Source organism: Chiloscyllium plagiosum, chromosome 38 (genome assembly GCF_004010195.1).
Source record: "Chiloscyllium plagiosum isolate BGI_BamShark_2017 chromosome 38, ASM401019v2, whole genome shotgun sequence".
NCBI classification, from domain to species: domain Eukaryota; kingdom Metazoa; phylum Chordata; class Chondrichthyes; order Orectolobiformes; family Hemiscylliidae; genus Chiloscyllium; species Chiloscyllium plagiosum.
The window spans coordinates 6,400,420-6,414,719 of NC_057747.1; the positions used below are offsets into that span (position 1 = coordinate 6,400,420).

General features: G+C 41.8%; 1 protein-coding gene across 2 annotated transcripts in view; it reads right to left on the bottom strand.

Moving 5' to 3' along the window:
- Positions 1 to 14,300, bottom strand: part of LOC122541765 (glutamate dehydrogenase, mitochondrial) — an 80,865-nt gene that overhangs the window by 20,871 nt on the left and 45,694 nt on the right. For both annotated transcript variants that reach the window (XM_043678719.1, XM_043678718.1), the window contains exons 6-9: positions 10,632 to 10,811; positions 9,656 to 9,793; positions 8,799 to 8,936; positions 3,020 to 3,100 (exon numbers count right to left, since the gene is read on the bottom strand). In XM_043678719.1, coding sequence (XP_043534654.1) covers positions 3,020 to 3,100; positions 8,799 to 8,936; positions 9,656 to 9,793; positions 10,632 to 10,811 — 537 coding nt within the window. The remainder of the gene's footprint in view (positions 1 to 3,019; positions 3,101 to 8,798; positions 8,937 to 9,655; positions 9,794 to 10,631; positions 10,812 to 14,300) is intronic.

The window sequence follows — 14,300 nt, forward strand, 5'->3', positions numbered from 1 at the left end:
GTGGGAAGGGAAATTGCGGTCTGTAAAGAAGGAGGCCATCTGGTGTGTTCTATGGTGGAACCGCTCCTGGGAGCAGATACGGCGGAGGCAGGGGAATTGGGAATACGGGATGGCATTTTTGCAGGAGGTAGGGTGGGAAGAGGTGTAATCCAGGTAGCTGTGGGAGTCGGTGGGTTTGTAGAAAATGTCAGTGTCAAGTCGGTCGTCACTGATGGAGATGGACAGGTCCAGGAAGGGGAGGGAGGTGTCAGAGATGGTCCAGGTAAATTTAAGGTCAGGGTGGAATGTGCTGGTGAAGTTGATGAATTGCTCAACCTCCTCGCGGGAGCACGAGGTGGCGCCAATGCAGTCACCAGTGTAGCGGAGGAAGAGGTGTGGAGTAATTACGGAAGATGGACTGTTCTACGTAGCCAACAAAGAGAAAGGCATAGCTGGGGCCCATATGGTTGCCCATGGCTACCTCTTTGGTCTGGAGGAAGTGGGAGGATTCAAAGGAGAAATTGTTAAGGGTGAGGACCAGTTCAGCCAAACGAATGTGTGTGTCGGTGGAAGGGTACTGTTGGGGACGTCAGGAGAGGAAAAAACGGAGAGCTTGGAGGCCTTGGTCATGGCGGATGGAGGTGTACACAGATTGGATATCCATGGTGAAGATGAGGCATTGGGGGCCGGGGAAATAGTGTCTTGTGGAGGGCATGGGTGTTGTCTCGAACGTATGTGGGGAGTTCCTGGACTAGGGGGGAATAGGACAGTGTCGAGGTAGGTAGAGATGAGTTCAGTGGGGCAGGAGCTTGCTGAGACAATGGGTCGGCCAGGGTGGTCAGGCTTGTGGATCTTGGGAAGGAGGTAGAACCAGGCAGTGTGGGGTTACCGGACTATGAAGTTGGAAGCTGTGGGTGGGAGATCTCCTGAGGTTCCATATGGTCTGGGAGATGATGGTTTAGTGATGGGAGGTGGGGTAATGGTCGAGGGGGCGGTAGGAGGAGGCGTCCTCGAGTTGGCGTCTGGCTTCAGTGGTGTAGAGGTCAGTGCGCCAGACTACCACTGCACCTCCTTTCTCTGCTGGCTTGATGGTGAGGTCGGGATTGGAGTAGGAGGACCAGTTCCAGCCTTTAGAGACCGCAATTTCCCTTCTCACGTGGTTAAAGATGCCCTCCAACGCATCTCGTCCACAAAGAGTCATAGAGGTGTACAGCATGGAAACAGACCCTTCGGTTCAACCCTTCCATGCCGACCAGATATCCCAACCCAATCTAGTCCCACCTGCCAGCACCCAGCCCATATCCCTGCAAACCCTTCCTATTCATATATCCATCCAAATGCCTCTTAAATGTTGCAATTGTACCAGCCTCCACCACATCCTCTGGCAGCTCATTCCATACACGTACCACCCTCTACGTGAAAAGGTTGCCCCTTAGGTCTCTTTTACATCTTTCCCCTCTCACCCTAAACCTATGCCCTCCAGTTCTAGACTCCCTGACCCCAGGGAAAAGACTTTGCCTATTTATCCTATCCATGCCCCTCAATTTTGCAAACCTCCAAGGTCACCCTTCAGCCTCCGACGCTCCAGGGAAAACAGCTCCAGCCTGTTCAGCCTCTCCCTGTAGCTCAGATCCTCCAACCCTGGCAACATCCTTGTAAATCTTTTCTGAACCCTTTCAAGTATCACAACATCTTTCCGATAGGAAGGAGACCAGAATTAGGCAGCTGACAGCAGGATCATTGGGTCAGGTGGGAGGCTGGAGAGTTTGAGGGCATCTTAATATGGAGGGTTTACCAAACAGAGACAAGACCTCTCTGGACGGGTATGTTTGACTGTGGGATGGGGAGGTTGGATGCACAGCCCATACAGGATTTGGGGCGGAAAGCAGGAACAGGGCACTGAGTTGGCTGATTAGCTGTGAATGGCGGAGCAGGCTTGATTGAACAAAATGTTTCTATGGAATCAGAAAGTGGCTTTTTACATGGGGGCAGTGCCAATCTAGACCACCCTCCCCGCAGAAGATTTTGATTTAGAGTCATGCAGCACGGAAGAGACCCTTTGGCCCAACGCATCCATGCCAACTAGGTTTCCTAAACTGATCTAGTCCTTTTTGCCCATGTTTTGCCCACATCCTTCCAAACCTTTCCAATCCAAGTACCAGTCCAAATATCGTTTAAATGTGATCATACACACCTCTGTAACATCCTCTTCAGGGATCCAGGTGTATGTGTCAGTCCTGGGGCTGATAGATTTGTGTTCAGTAAATGTCTCAGGGGCTAAGGTGTACAGGTTGACCAAAGGAGTTGAGGCTAAGATCAACTTGGAGTAGTAGAGGCTTGAGGAGATTGAAGGACTCAAGTGCACAGAGCATTGAAAAGTGGCCCCAGCCCCACCCTCCTCTCATTTATCTCTCCACCCTTCAGGAACTCTGCCTGTATTTCTGATGAAGGGCTTTTGCCCGAAACGTCAATTTTACTGCTCCTCGGATGCTGCCTGAATTGTTGTGCTTTTCCAGCACTACTCTACTCCAGAATCTGGTTTCCAGCATCTGCAGTCATTGATCTGCATCAGAACTCGGTAAAAACAATCATCCAATTGAATGGTAGAGCAGGCTCAAGGGATTGAACAATGCATACCTGTAAAACCACACAAGTATTTAAGGAGGTTTGTATCATGACTATGATGAATCACGTAGCTGATTTTCTTGAAGAAGAGTGATCATAGAGTCAGAGATGTACAGCATGGAAACAGACCCTTCGGACCAATCTGCTCGTGCCGACCAGATATCCCAACCTCAAAAATGCAGGAGACCATTCAGGAAAGATCTCCAGTCAGGACTTAAACGCAACGTGGGTGAAAGTGATCTTAATCAGTAAACAGTTCTTGATTCTTATATCTCACTGCATCTGGAATATCAGTTTCCACACTAAGTAATCTAATCTAATCTAATCACTATGATGAGGCCATTATAAAAAGCAACAGCCATTCAGATAGAAGGGCAATATATATTTGAACATGAAATAGGAAACAATAACTCACTGGAATAACCATGATGTTCCTTTCCATGAATATTGTGTCAGCTTCTGGAGTGGTTGGCCCATTAGCACCTTCAGCAATAATCTATGAAATGCAAGAGAGGTTGGCATTAATGTCATGGTATAGTATACACAGGAGTACTTTCTTCAAATCCCAACATGGCTTGGTTCTTGCCACCTCTAAATTCCTCATTAATTAGAACCCAAGGAGATTTCTGTGCTTTTCCAATTCTAGCCCCTTGTGCATCTCCCATTTTCTACACCTCAGTGTGAGAGTGGTCATATATCTAAAGGATGTGATAATGTGTTAAGACAGACTCTTTTTCTCACCTGTAATCTCTACTGCTGAGAATGCTGGGAAAAATACTGATCTGCACACTTAGAATGATGGCCACTATTCCATCTCGATTCACCACTGTTCACGTTCAAATTGAAATGAAGGCTGCATCAAGTATATTAAGCAATTGAGATTTATTTTGAGGAGTGTGGTGTGGAGCAGAAAGGCATAAAGTAAAACATGACGAAAGGGGAAATGGATGGAGCATTACTATAATATCTCAACTGACAGACAGCTCCTCCAATAGTGCGACATTCACTCAGCACTTCACTGGGACTAAGTGTAACTGAGACTTGATGTCAAAGCCTAATTTCGAATGAAATCTGTTCAGAGGCTGATGGCCAGAAACATATTCATTTACAGCCTCAAATGCTTGGGCAGTGGGAAAATAGTGACACTTTAAATTTAATCTTTTTGGTTTGAGAAGTTCAAAAAAATCACAGCCAGTTTGCACACATTTCAGAAACCGCAATGACTGACCAGAACGACCTCCATTTTGTTTCATAATCAAGGGAGGAATGCTGGCTAGTGTAAAAGGTCAGTTTACAATTCTTTGAACAGTATTGAGAGATCCTAGATTGAGGTCTCAGTTTAATGTTTCATTCAACTGAAGACACTACTATCAATACAACATTTTCTACTTAATACTTCAATATAATAATGAGACACTTACACCCAAATGTCTGGCTTGGAAGTGAATGGTAAAACATTTGAGGAGAAACTACTTCTCCCAAAGGGTTGTGAATCTGGCATTTGCTACCCAAAGTGCAGTGGATGCTGGGACAGTGAGTAAACTTGAGGAGTTCGACAGATTTTTAATTGGTAATGAGTTGAAGGGTTATAGGGAAAAGGCAGGAAAATGGGGGTGAGGAGCATATCAGCCACAATCGAACAGCAGAGCAGACTCAAATGGGCCAAATGGCATAATTCTGCTCTGATATCTTATGAACTAAGCAATCAAATGGCTGCTTTGATGTCCTGACTGTAGTTGTCTTCGCCTATGAATCAAACCGTTAAAAGCAGGATTGAAGAAAACCAGAAGGTTCACCTGTTTAGACTAGCTCGTCTTTGTCCTGAAACTAACTGGATTATCTGGATATTTACTGCTAATACAAACCTGCAAGTTTACATTTCGGCATGATTATAGCCCAACGCCATTTTTGGAGCCCAAATTTTTTTGGAGCCCTTGTTTTTCATAACTCTGACATATTTATCAGATTGGCTGGGAATCAGAGGGCACAAAATAATCAATTGGCAAATTAAGCTGAAGTCTTTCTGCTTCACAGAGTTGTGATCTGGGGGCATAGTAGTAATGAAAGTAATTCAGAGCCCCAGACTAAAATGGTCTGGGACACAGGTTTAAATTCCAACTATTGAAATTTAAATCCAATTTAATAAATAATTCTGGAATTGAAAAAATCCTTTAAGGAAGAAAATTTTCCATCCTTAACTGATCTGGTCTGCATATAACTCCAGACCAACAGCAATGTGGGTGACTCTTGATTAATCTGAAATCGCCTAGCAAGCCACTTTACAAGTGACATAACAGCAATGTATGCTCAAAAATAGTGACAAGTTGCCTTTTTCACACTACTTTAGACATTTCCAGATCTATATCACAAGACTAGGTGGAGTCTTAGCTTCCCAATGGTCCTAAGCACATCTAGGAAAGTTCTGGTAGTATACCCAGGATAGTGAATAGAGAATTATTTTTCAGATTACTTGAAGTATTACATCTATTCTGTACAGAGCAGGATTTCATGCTTAGGAAATGATAAGTATGAGATTACAATATTCAGGCTCACTTTGGGGTTTATTTGCAAAACTAATCTATTGATCACCTGCACAGTTACATCTGTGGACACTCCCATTATGAAATGCAGAATGTTTGGTAGCAATTGGCTTTGTAAACATATTGCAGTGTAAATGTACCCTCTGGTCAGCAGTGCACCAGAGGGTACATTTGTTTCAATTTTGTGCCTCCTTGGAGCACTATATATAGGAGCTCCCATTCTACAACTTGTAGAATGTCCCATATGACTGCAACTGTTACTATTTAACAACGAGCAATGCAGTAGGGTGTTAGCATGTGTAACTCATTTATTTATTGTACGTGTTAAGACTATGCTACCATGCACAATATATACTTTACAAGCTTTGCAATATCATATTCAAAATCTTGGCTGTTTACATTTTCCCATTTCAAAGTTTCTTGTTCACTTTTACAATGGAAATCACACACTTATGGTACCCAGCCCCACCCAACACCCAGCATTGTCACCTCCATTCTAAACATGAACAGAGGAAATAATATTTGAAAAACTTTCGGTTGAAAGACTACATAACACTACTATTGGAAAAGAAATTTGACCGGAACTCCACGGGACTAATGTCCTCATAGGGAGATTGTGGAGGTTAGTTTAAACTAGTTCATAAGGGGATGGGAACTTGAGGCAGAGCCCAAATTGGAAGGCAGTTAGCTGGTAACAGGAAATAGAAAAGCTCCAAGGGAGACGAGAAGATAGAGAAATAAAGCCAAAGCATCTTAAAGGCCTCAAAATGTGGAATTACGTTAAAAAGACAAAATTAAGAACATTCTACCCGAATTCTCTCAGCAGACACAAAATGCAAAAATAGTGGTAAGTCGTAGTGACGTAATTGCCATTACAGAAACATAACTGCATGGTGACTAGGACAGGAATATTCAAGGATATTCGACAAAAAAAAAGGAAAGATGGTGGAGTTACACTGATAATGAGCTGAGATAAGTGCATGAGTTAGGGAAGAGATTTTCAGATGAGAAGAACAATGTGCAGAATCTGTTAGCGTGGTTCTCAGAAACAGTAAGGGGCAGCAGACACTGGCTGCAGTTATTTATAAGCCACCAAATAGTAGTGGTAGTGCAGGGTATGGTAATAAATCAGGAGATGAGAGTATCTTGTGGCATGTGCCACACACTAATCATGGGAGACTCCAATAGACTGAGTAAGCCACAGGAGCACCAAAGCTATGGAGGACAGGTCTCTGGAATGCCTTGGGAATGGTTCTCTAGTGCAATATGTTCAGTCCATTAGGAACAGGCTACCTTAGATCTAGCATAATATAATGAAAAAGGGCTAATTAATAACAGTGTTGTAAAAGAACTGCTAAGAATAAAGCAGGTTCAACTGAGACACTTGAGGGCATTGGATGGTTATTTATATAGAAATCCAGTGCAAGAGAACAGGAAAAAGCAGGAGATTGGTACTAGGTAACGATAATTATTTGGTGCAGGCAGGTATGCATATAAATGATTTGGACGTGAACAGAAGATATGGTTAGTAAGTTTGTGGATAACAAATTTGGATGTGTAGTGGACAGCAAAGGTTACCTCAGGGTACAACAGGATCTTAATCAGATGGGCCAATGAGCTAAGTAACAGATGGAGTTTAAATTTAGATAAACATGAGGTGCTGCATTTTGGAAAGGCAAATCAGAACAGGACTTCTATATTTCATGGTAAGGTCCTGGGGAGTGCTGCTGAACAAAGGGACATTGGAGTGCAGGTTCATAATTCTTTGAAAGTGGAATGGCAGTTAGATAAGATAGTGAAGGAGGCATTTGGTATTCCTACCTTTATTGGTCACTGCATTGAGCACAGGAGTTGGTAGGTCATGTTGCGGCTGTACAGGACATTGGTTAGGCCACTTTTGGAATACTGTGCGCATTTCAGGTCTCCCTGCTATAGGAAGGATATTGTGAAACTGGAGAGGTTTCAGAAAAGATTTACAAGGATGTTGCCAGTGTTGCAGGGCTTGAGGTATAGGGAGAGGGTGAATAGGTTGGGGCTATTTTCCCTGGTGTTTTGAAGGCTGAGGAGTGACCTTATAGAACTTTATAAAATTATGAGGGGCAGATAGGGGAAATAGACAAGGTCTCTCCTCTGGGTTGGGGTGTCCAAGACTGGAGGGCATAGGTTTAAGGTGAGGCGGGAAAAATTTAAAAGGTACCTTCAGTTTCAATTTTTGCATGCAAAGGGAGGTGCGTGCATAGAATGAGCTGCCAGAGGAAGTGGAGGAGGCTGGTATAATTACAACATTTAAAAGGCATCTGGATGGATATATGAATAAGAAGTGGTTAGAGGAAATGCTGGCAAATGGGATTATATTTAAGATATCTGTTCAACATGGAAGGATGGGACTGAGGGGTCTGCTTCTGTAATGTGACAGTCTGTGACTGAGTCTAAATAGCCTCTCCTTTGCATTGCAACAATTCAATAGGACATGATTGAACTACACAGTCGGTTTGTCGATAATGCGATGGTTGCATTCTTGTGCATCTATTAAGAAAATCACACTTTAGAATCAGCACTTAAAGTGTTGGCAATGTAACCGCCTTACAGCCAACACATTTTAAAAAGTTTGCGCTTTCGAAACAGCATCCCCAATTCAATCGCATTACATCAAATTCACGTTGACAAACACGTTATGGCAGAATGATCTGTACCTCACTTTCAAGCAATGTAAAATTCTGAAGGGTGTTAAATCTGAATAAGAGAAATGAAAGCATGAGGCATCTGTTGGCAGAGTTGGACTGGGAAATATATCAAAAGGTATGACTGTACGCAGTTCTTTAATGACTGCCCATTACGACTACAAGTCTTACTTCAACTCTTAGGGTCTTCTTCAGTGAAGCTAAATATAAAGTATTCGTTCAGAGTCTCTATTTCCTATTTTCCCCCATCCTAAATTATTCCAATCTATTACCTATTAACTTTGCAGAATATTTAAAATTATAATTGTTGTGTCGCCATAGTTTTACCAGACCATAGGGGCCACTCTCATTAGAGAGAAGCAAATGGTAGTGATTTAACCTGAGGGCCACCAGAGGTTGAGAACGAGACTCCTTCATGGTAACCTCAAATCGGTGATTTGTACTCATGGTTATTCCTGTTTCTCTCTCTTCAGGAGGCAACAGCAAACTGATTTAATGTCATCTTTGAACTTCCAAACCTTTTAATCTGTCCAAACAATTTAATCTCAAACACAGTTGCTGGGGATTCATGGATTTGAAATATTGTTATCTTAAACTGTGCCAGTTATGAAAACAAACCACTCAGTGTAATCTTGTTTGAATTGTATTGCTTAGGTCCTTCCTTAATGCTTAGAATACACAAACAGTTCTGATATTTGTATAAAGTTGATTTTGAATGCAGCAGACTTTTAAATCTCATTAGAGAGAGCGCATTATTAAAACTAAGCACAAAACTGTTTGTAGGAGGAGCTCAAAATTTCTATTACTGGAAGAGGTGACTATAGTTCCATTTTCTCAGTGCATTGCAGGAACCCAATTACAGATGGTGCACTCTAAGTCGTGGATGAGAGAGACAGGGTCCTTTAATTGGAGTGGCTAAAGGGCTATTTTGTCTTCACTCATATGAAGATAGGGACATGGAATTGCTGCTTACCTTTGCTTTGACTTTTCTTGCATTGCTCTTGGTCAGCTGTTTCTCACCAGCTGCAGGGATTAGAATGTCACACTCTGCCTCCAGGATGTTGCCATCGTATGGCTTTGCTTTAGGGAATCCAACAATTGTTCCATGTGCCTGTATTCAGAAATTAACAATTTCATAAGAACTCAAAATTATTAAAACACTGCAGCTTGCATGGGAGTTTGCTAGGCAATTTTGGATGCAGGTTAAAAATCATAAAGTTTCTAAAAAACACTCAAAAGGGAACTGAAGATATTTTCAACTGTAAACAAAATCTTCAGCAGCTCATAGCCATCTCAGCCCCAGATTAGAGGATCAGTTATGTCGTAGAATAAGAGGCTGAAAAAACCTACGGTTCTGAATCAATCAGTTTGTTTGCTATTTGTTGTAGCAGTGTCATGTCTGTTAGATTACACAACTACAGACCTCCAGAAGTTCTCATTTATCTCATGTGCTATATTCAAAATGGCAACTGTTTTAAGCAAAATGAAGCAGTTTTATTCTCCGTTCACTGCAGATTCAAAAACCTCTTGTGTATCAAACCACGTCCAGTTTGGAGTATAAGAGAACCAGTAACTTTTTTTAATACAAGACAAAAAAAATTTGATAGGTGATAATACAAAGACCGACTGAGGGAAGCTTGAGAAAAGCCAGAGAAGCAGCAAAACTATGCCAACTGTCCCCAAGCTATGGTAAAAAAAAATTATAAATAGGCACCTGACAACTGTCAGTGGCAGTAAGAGTGGAAAAAAAACCTTTGGAAATTACTAGACATGGCCAGGATGGAGCAAAAGTTCAATACAGTACACGAGTGAGGTTTAATATTCACATACCAGTTTGTAATCCTCTAGCTCCTTGGGATCAATGCCATCATCATTCCAAATTGAACCATCCAATTCACCAACACCAACACACTTGGCTCCATAACGATGCAGGTACCTCATGGAGTGCATGCCTACATTACCAAATCCCTGGGGGATACAAAAAAAAACAAAGGCCAGCATTTATTGCCAGCAATGACCACTTTCTAAAAACGTTATTGCACTCATTTTCAGGCTTCAGGAAATATTTAATCCTCAAAATTCTTCTCCTTTGCAGTTTCCTACCACTGTTGCTAGGGAACACCCTAAGGACATCAATAGTTCCTCTGGTATCTCGTTTTAATAAATATGCATTTTGTCCATGTCTCAGCAGCAATTTCCAATGAATATCAAGTATACTTAAGGCAAAATGCATACTACAGAAATCTGTGATAACATTTTTGCTAAAGTGAACTTTTTACCCAAGTAAAATGTTTTAAATTTGTCACATGACCTGGAAGCCTTACTGTGTTAATGTCTTACTGCCCAACTTGAAGGAGCTAGAATTCACTACCACAAAATCATCTTTAGGTTCAAAAGATAACCTTCCCAAATAATTCAGCATTTCAAGTCTTGACTACATTATTCAATTGATCATTAAAGATGAGAATTATGTAATTATATTGTAATATAGTAAGCCAATTCAGAATGCAAAAGATTGTGTTCTACTTCTGGGTCACATCATTTATCCACTGGCTTGTGAAAGTTCAATCTGGATAAAAAAAAAGATGCAGATTTGGGAACAATTGGTCTTAGCACCTGGGTAGAACAATGAATTTGAGCTCCTTCAAAATATATATAATGAATTATTATGTCAGCTTCTCTTTTATATCCTCTTATAAAAATGACATTAAGCAGCAAATCCAGCATGCAGGACATTAACGACATTGAACAGAGCAGGACAGAAGAAAATGTAAAGCAAGTTCATTGCTCAGTATTCACCACAAACCTGAATAACAAAAGTTTTATCTCCGAAGCCTGGAGTCATTCCCAAAACACTCATGTAGGACGCTTCATTGATGAAGTTCTCTATCCCATGGAAGACACCACGTCCTGTAGCAGAAATACGGCCGTGGATGCCACCTTGGCTGATGGGTTTACCAGTCACACAGGCATGAGCATTTATATCCTACAACAGTAATAATGAATTTTTATTATCAATGTATACATGTTATTTATGATCAAATAACAATTTGGTGAAGTTATTCAGGCAGACAGTCCTCCTACTGCTGCTCACTTTGAAGATTAACACAAAAGTCAGACAGCAATCTGTCAGGAAAATTAGAGGGGCCTAAACGTCCTGATACGCCTAAACCAAAACAGAGTTCTACTGAAACAAAATTAGTTGACATATACATGACAGGATTGTGCCAGGTTTTATCCCTGTTGCATGTGGTTAGCTGATATAAGGTTAATTGATGCAATTGGCCTCAACAGTCTTGGTCTTCATGAAGTGACGGAAGCAAAACGTGAGTGTGGGATGACTGATTAACCAGAGGGTCATCGTACCTCAAGTGAGGGGAGTGGTTGTGAAGCAGAGTACTTCACGGTAACTTCAGCTGGTACAGGAATTGCAAACTAGCTGTCTCATTATCTGAATGAACTGAACCCACAATTCAAATAAAAACAAAATTGTTCATATCATGTGCACTTCTTTCAGTCAATTATATAAAAAACAACCAACCAACGTAATGAACGTCTAAAAGATATTAATTCTTTAAAAATGTTATTTATGCTCAATCTACATTGAGCTGCCCCAGTTCACCACCTCTGGTTACACTATGTCACAAATCAGTTGTTCCTGCAATTTTCTCCTTGGCCTTTTATATACAATCTGCAAATGCAGTAAAAGCATAAAGTTGGAACCGAATTCACTCAGCAGACAAAAGGCAAGTGGACTGGAGCAAGGAATTAATTTAGATTTAAGTCAGCAAGGTACAGGAGGGAATAAAGTCTCAATCATTTCTAATCCAGGAAGACTACTCCAACTGTCAAGGGCTACACTCTTGCCTATAGGCCATCCGTTATAATGCATTTCATTAACGTGAATTCACTAACACAATTGAGAAACTGGGGACACGGTTTCTAGAATGCTAACTTTTAAAACGTGTTGGCTGAAATGCAACTAAGCGTTTATTCTAAAGAGTGATTTTTCTATAATGCATAAGAATGCAACCATCATTTTATAGAAGAATTACCGGTATCCTAAGTCTCACCATCCTAGCCCAATTGCCAGGACACATCTTCCAGTTGCTAGGGTATTAACAACAACACAGTGGCTATAGAGCGTGGCTACGTTGGGATTCGGTCTACTCGCCATTTCTTACATTTTAATGCTGGTTGCAAAACCAAAAGTGTTGTTTGCAACAAGTTAGAAAGGCCTCTACAATAAAGCTGATAGTCCATCCCTCCCAGAGAACCAACACCTGCATTCCATTTGGCCACTGCTGACAACTGATAGGATTGCAAATTGTCAGGAAAATTACTGGACATTTCTCTTGTACCACACAACTGCACAACAGTGTCTGAGAGTGCCCTTCACCAATAAAGTTTGCAGATGTTATTTTATTTGCTCAAACGATTAGAATTATTTGTAATGCACACTTGTCTGCCATCTCATGGCAATCTGATGCTATTACAGCTAACAACTTTAAGGTTTCCCAAAAACTTTTCCTAATGATCCAGTTTTGAGGCTCAAAAATTGAAATCCCACAGGCAAGAATGGAGATGATGGGCCACAGGGACCAGGGTAGTGAAGTGGAGGGAATCTACAGACTTACACTGCAGAACTTGCCATGCCCCTGATCAAGCTATTCCAGAATAGCTACAACACTGAATTGATCATTCACTGGTAGATGTCACTGAAATATTTTCAATGCAAGGAGCCTAACAGGGAAGGCAGATGAACTCAGGGCATGGTTAGGAACATGGGACTGGGATATCATAGCAATTACAGAAACATGGCTCAAGGATGGGCAGGACTGGCAACTTAATGTTCCAGGATACAAATGCTACAGGAAGGATAGAAAGGGAGGAGAATAATAGGGTAGTTATGGTAGGGGATTTTAACTTTCCAAACATTGACTGGGACTGCCATAGTAGGTAAAAACAATGACTGCAGATGCTGGAAACCAGATTCTGGATTAGTGGTGCTGGAACAGCAGTTCAGGCAGCATCCAAGGAGCTTCGAAATCGACGTTTCGGGCAAAAGTCCTTCATCAGGGACTGCCATAGTGTTAAAGGTTTAGATGGAGAGGAATTTCTTAAGTGCATACAAGACAATTTTCTGATTCAGTATGTGGATGTACCCACTACAGAAGGTGCAAAACGTGACCTACTCTTGGGAAATACGGCAGGGCAGGTGACTGAGGTGTCAGTGGGGGAGCACTTTGGAGCCAGCGACCATAATTCTATTTGTTTTAACATAGTGATGGAAAAGGATAGACCAGATCTAAAAGTTGAAGTTCTAAATTGGAGAAAGGCCAATTTTGACGGTATTAAGCAAGAACTTTCGAAAGCTGATTGGGGGCAGATGTTCGCAGGTAAAGGGACAGCTGGAAAATGGGAAGCCTTCAGAAATGAGATTACAAGAATTCAGAGAAAGTGTATTCCTGTCAGGGTGAAAGGGAAGGCTGGTAGGTATAGGGAATGCTGGATGACTAAAGAAATTGGTTAAGAAAAAGAAGCATTTGTCAGGTAAAGACAGCATAGATCGAGTGAAACCTTAGAAGAGTATAAAAGGAAGTAGGAGTATACTAAAGAGGGAAATCAGGAGGGCAAAACAGGGACATGAGATAGCTTTGGCAAATAGAATCAAGGAGAATCCAAAGGGTTTTTACAAATATATTAAAGGACAAAAGGGTAACTAGGGAGAGAATAGGGCCCCTCAAATGATCAGGAGGAGAAAGTGAGGACTGCAGATGCTGGAGATCAGAGCTTAAAAATGTGTTGCTGGAAAGGTGCAGCAGGTCAGGCAGCATCCAAGGAGAAGGAGAATCGACGTTTCGGGCATAAGCCCTTCTTCCACCAACACATTTTTAAACCCTCAAATGATCAGCAAGGTGGCCTTTGTGCGGAGCCACAGAAAATGGGGGAGATACCAAATGAATATTTTGCATCAGTACTTACTGTGGAAAAGGATATGGAAGACAGACTGTAGGGAAATAGATGGTGACATCTTGCAAAATGTCCAGACTGCAGAGGAGAAAGTGCTGAATGTCTTGAAACAGTTAAAGGTGGGTAAGTCCCCAGGACCTGATCAGGTGTACCCGAGAACTCTGTGGGAAGCTACAGAAGTGATTGCAGGGCCTCTTGCTGAGATATTTGTATCATCGATAGTCACAGGTGAGGTGCCAGAAGACTGGAGGTTGGCAAACATGGTGCCACTGTTTAAGAAGGGTGGTAAAGACAAGCCAGGGAACTATAGACCAGTGAGCCTGACCTCAGTGGTGGGCAAGTTGTTGGAGGGAATCCTGAGGGACAGGATGTACATGTATTTGGAAAGGCAAGGACTGATTAGGGATAGTCAACATGGCTTTGTGCATGGGAAATCATGTCTCACAAACTTGATTACGTTTTTTGAAGAAGTAACAAAGAGGATTGATGAGGGCAGAGCAGT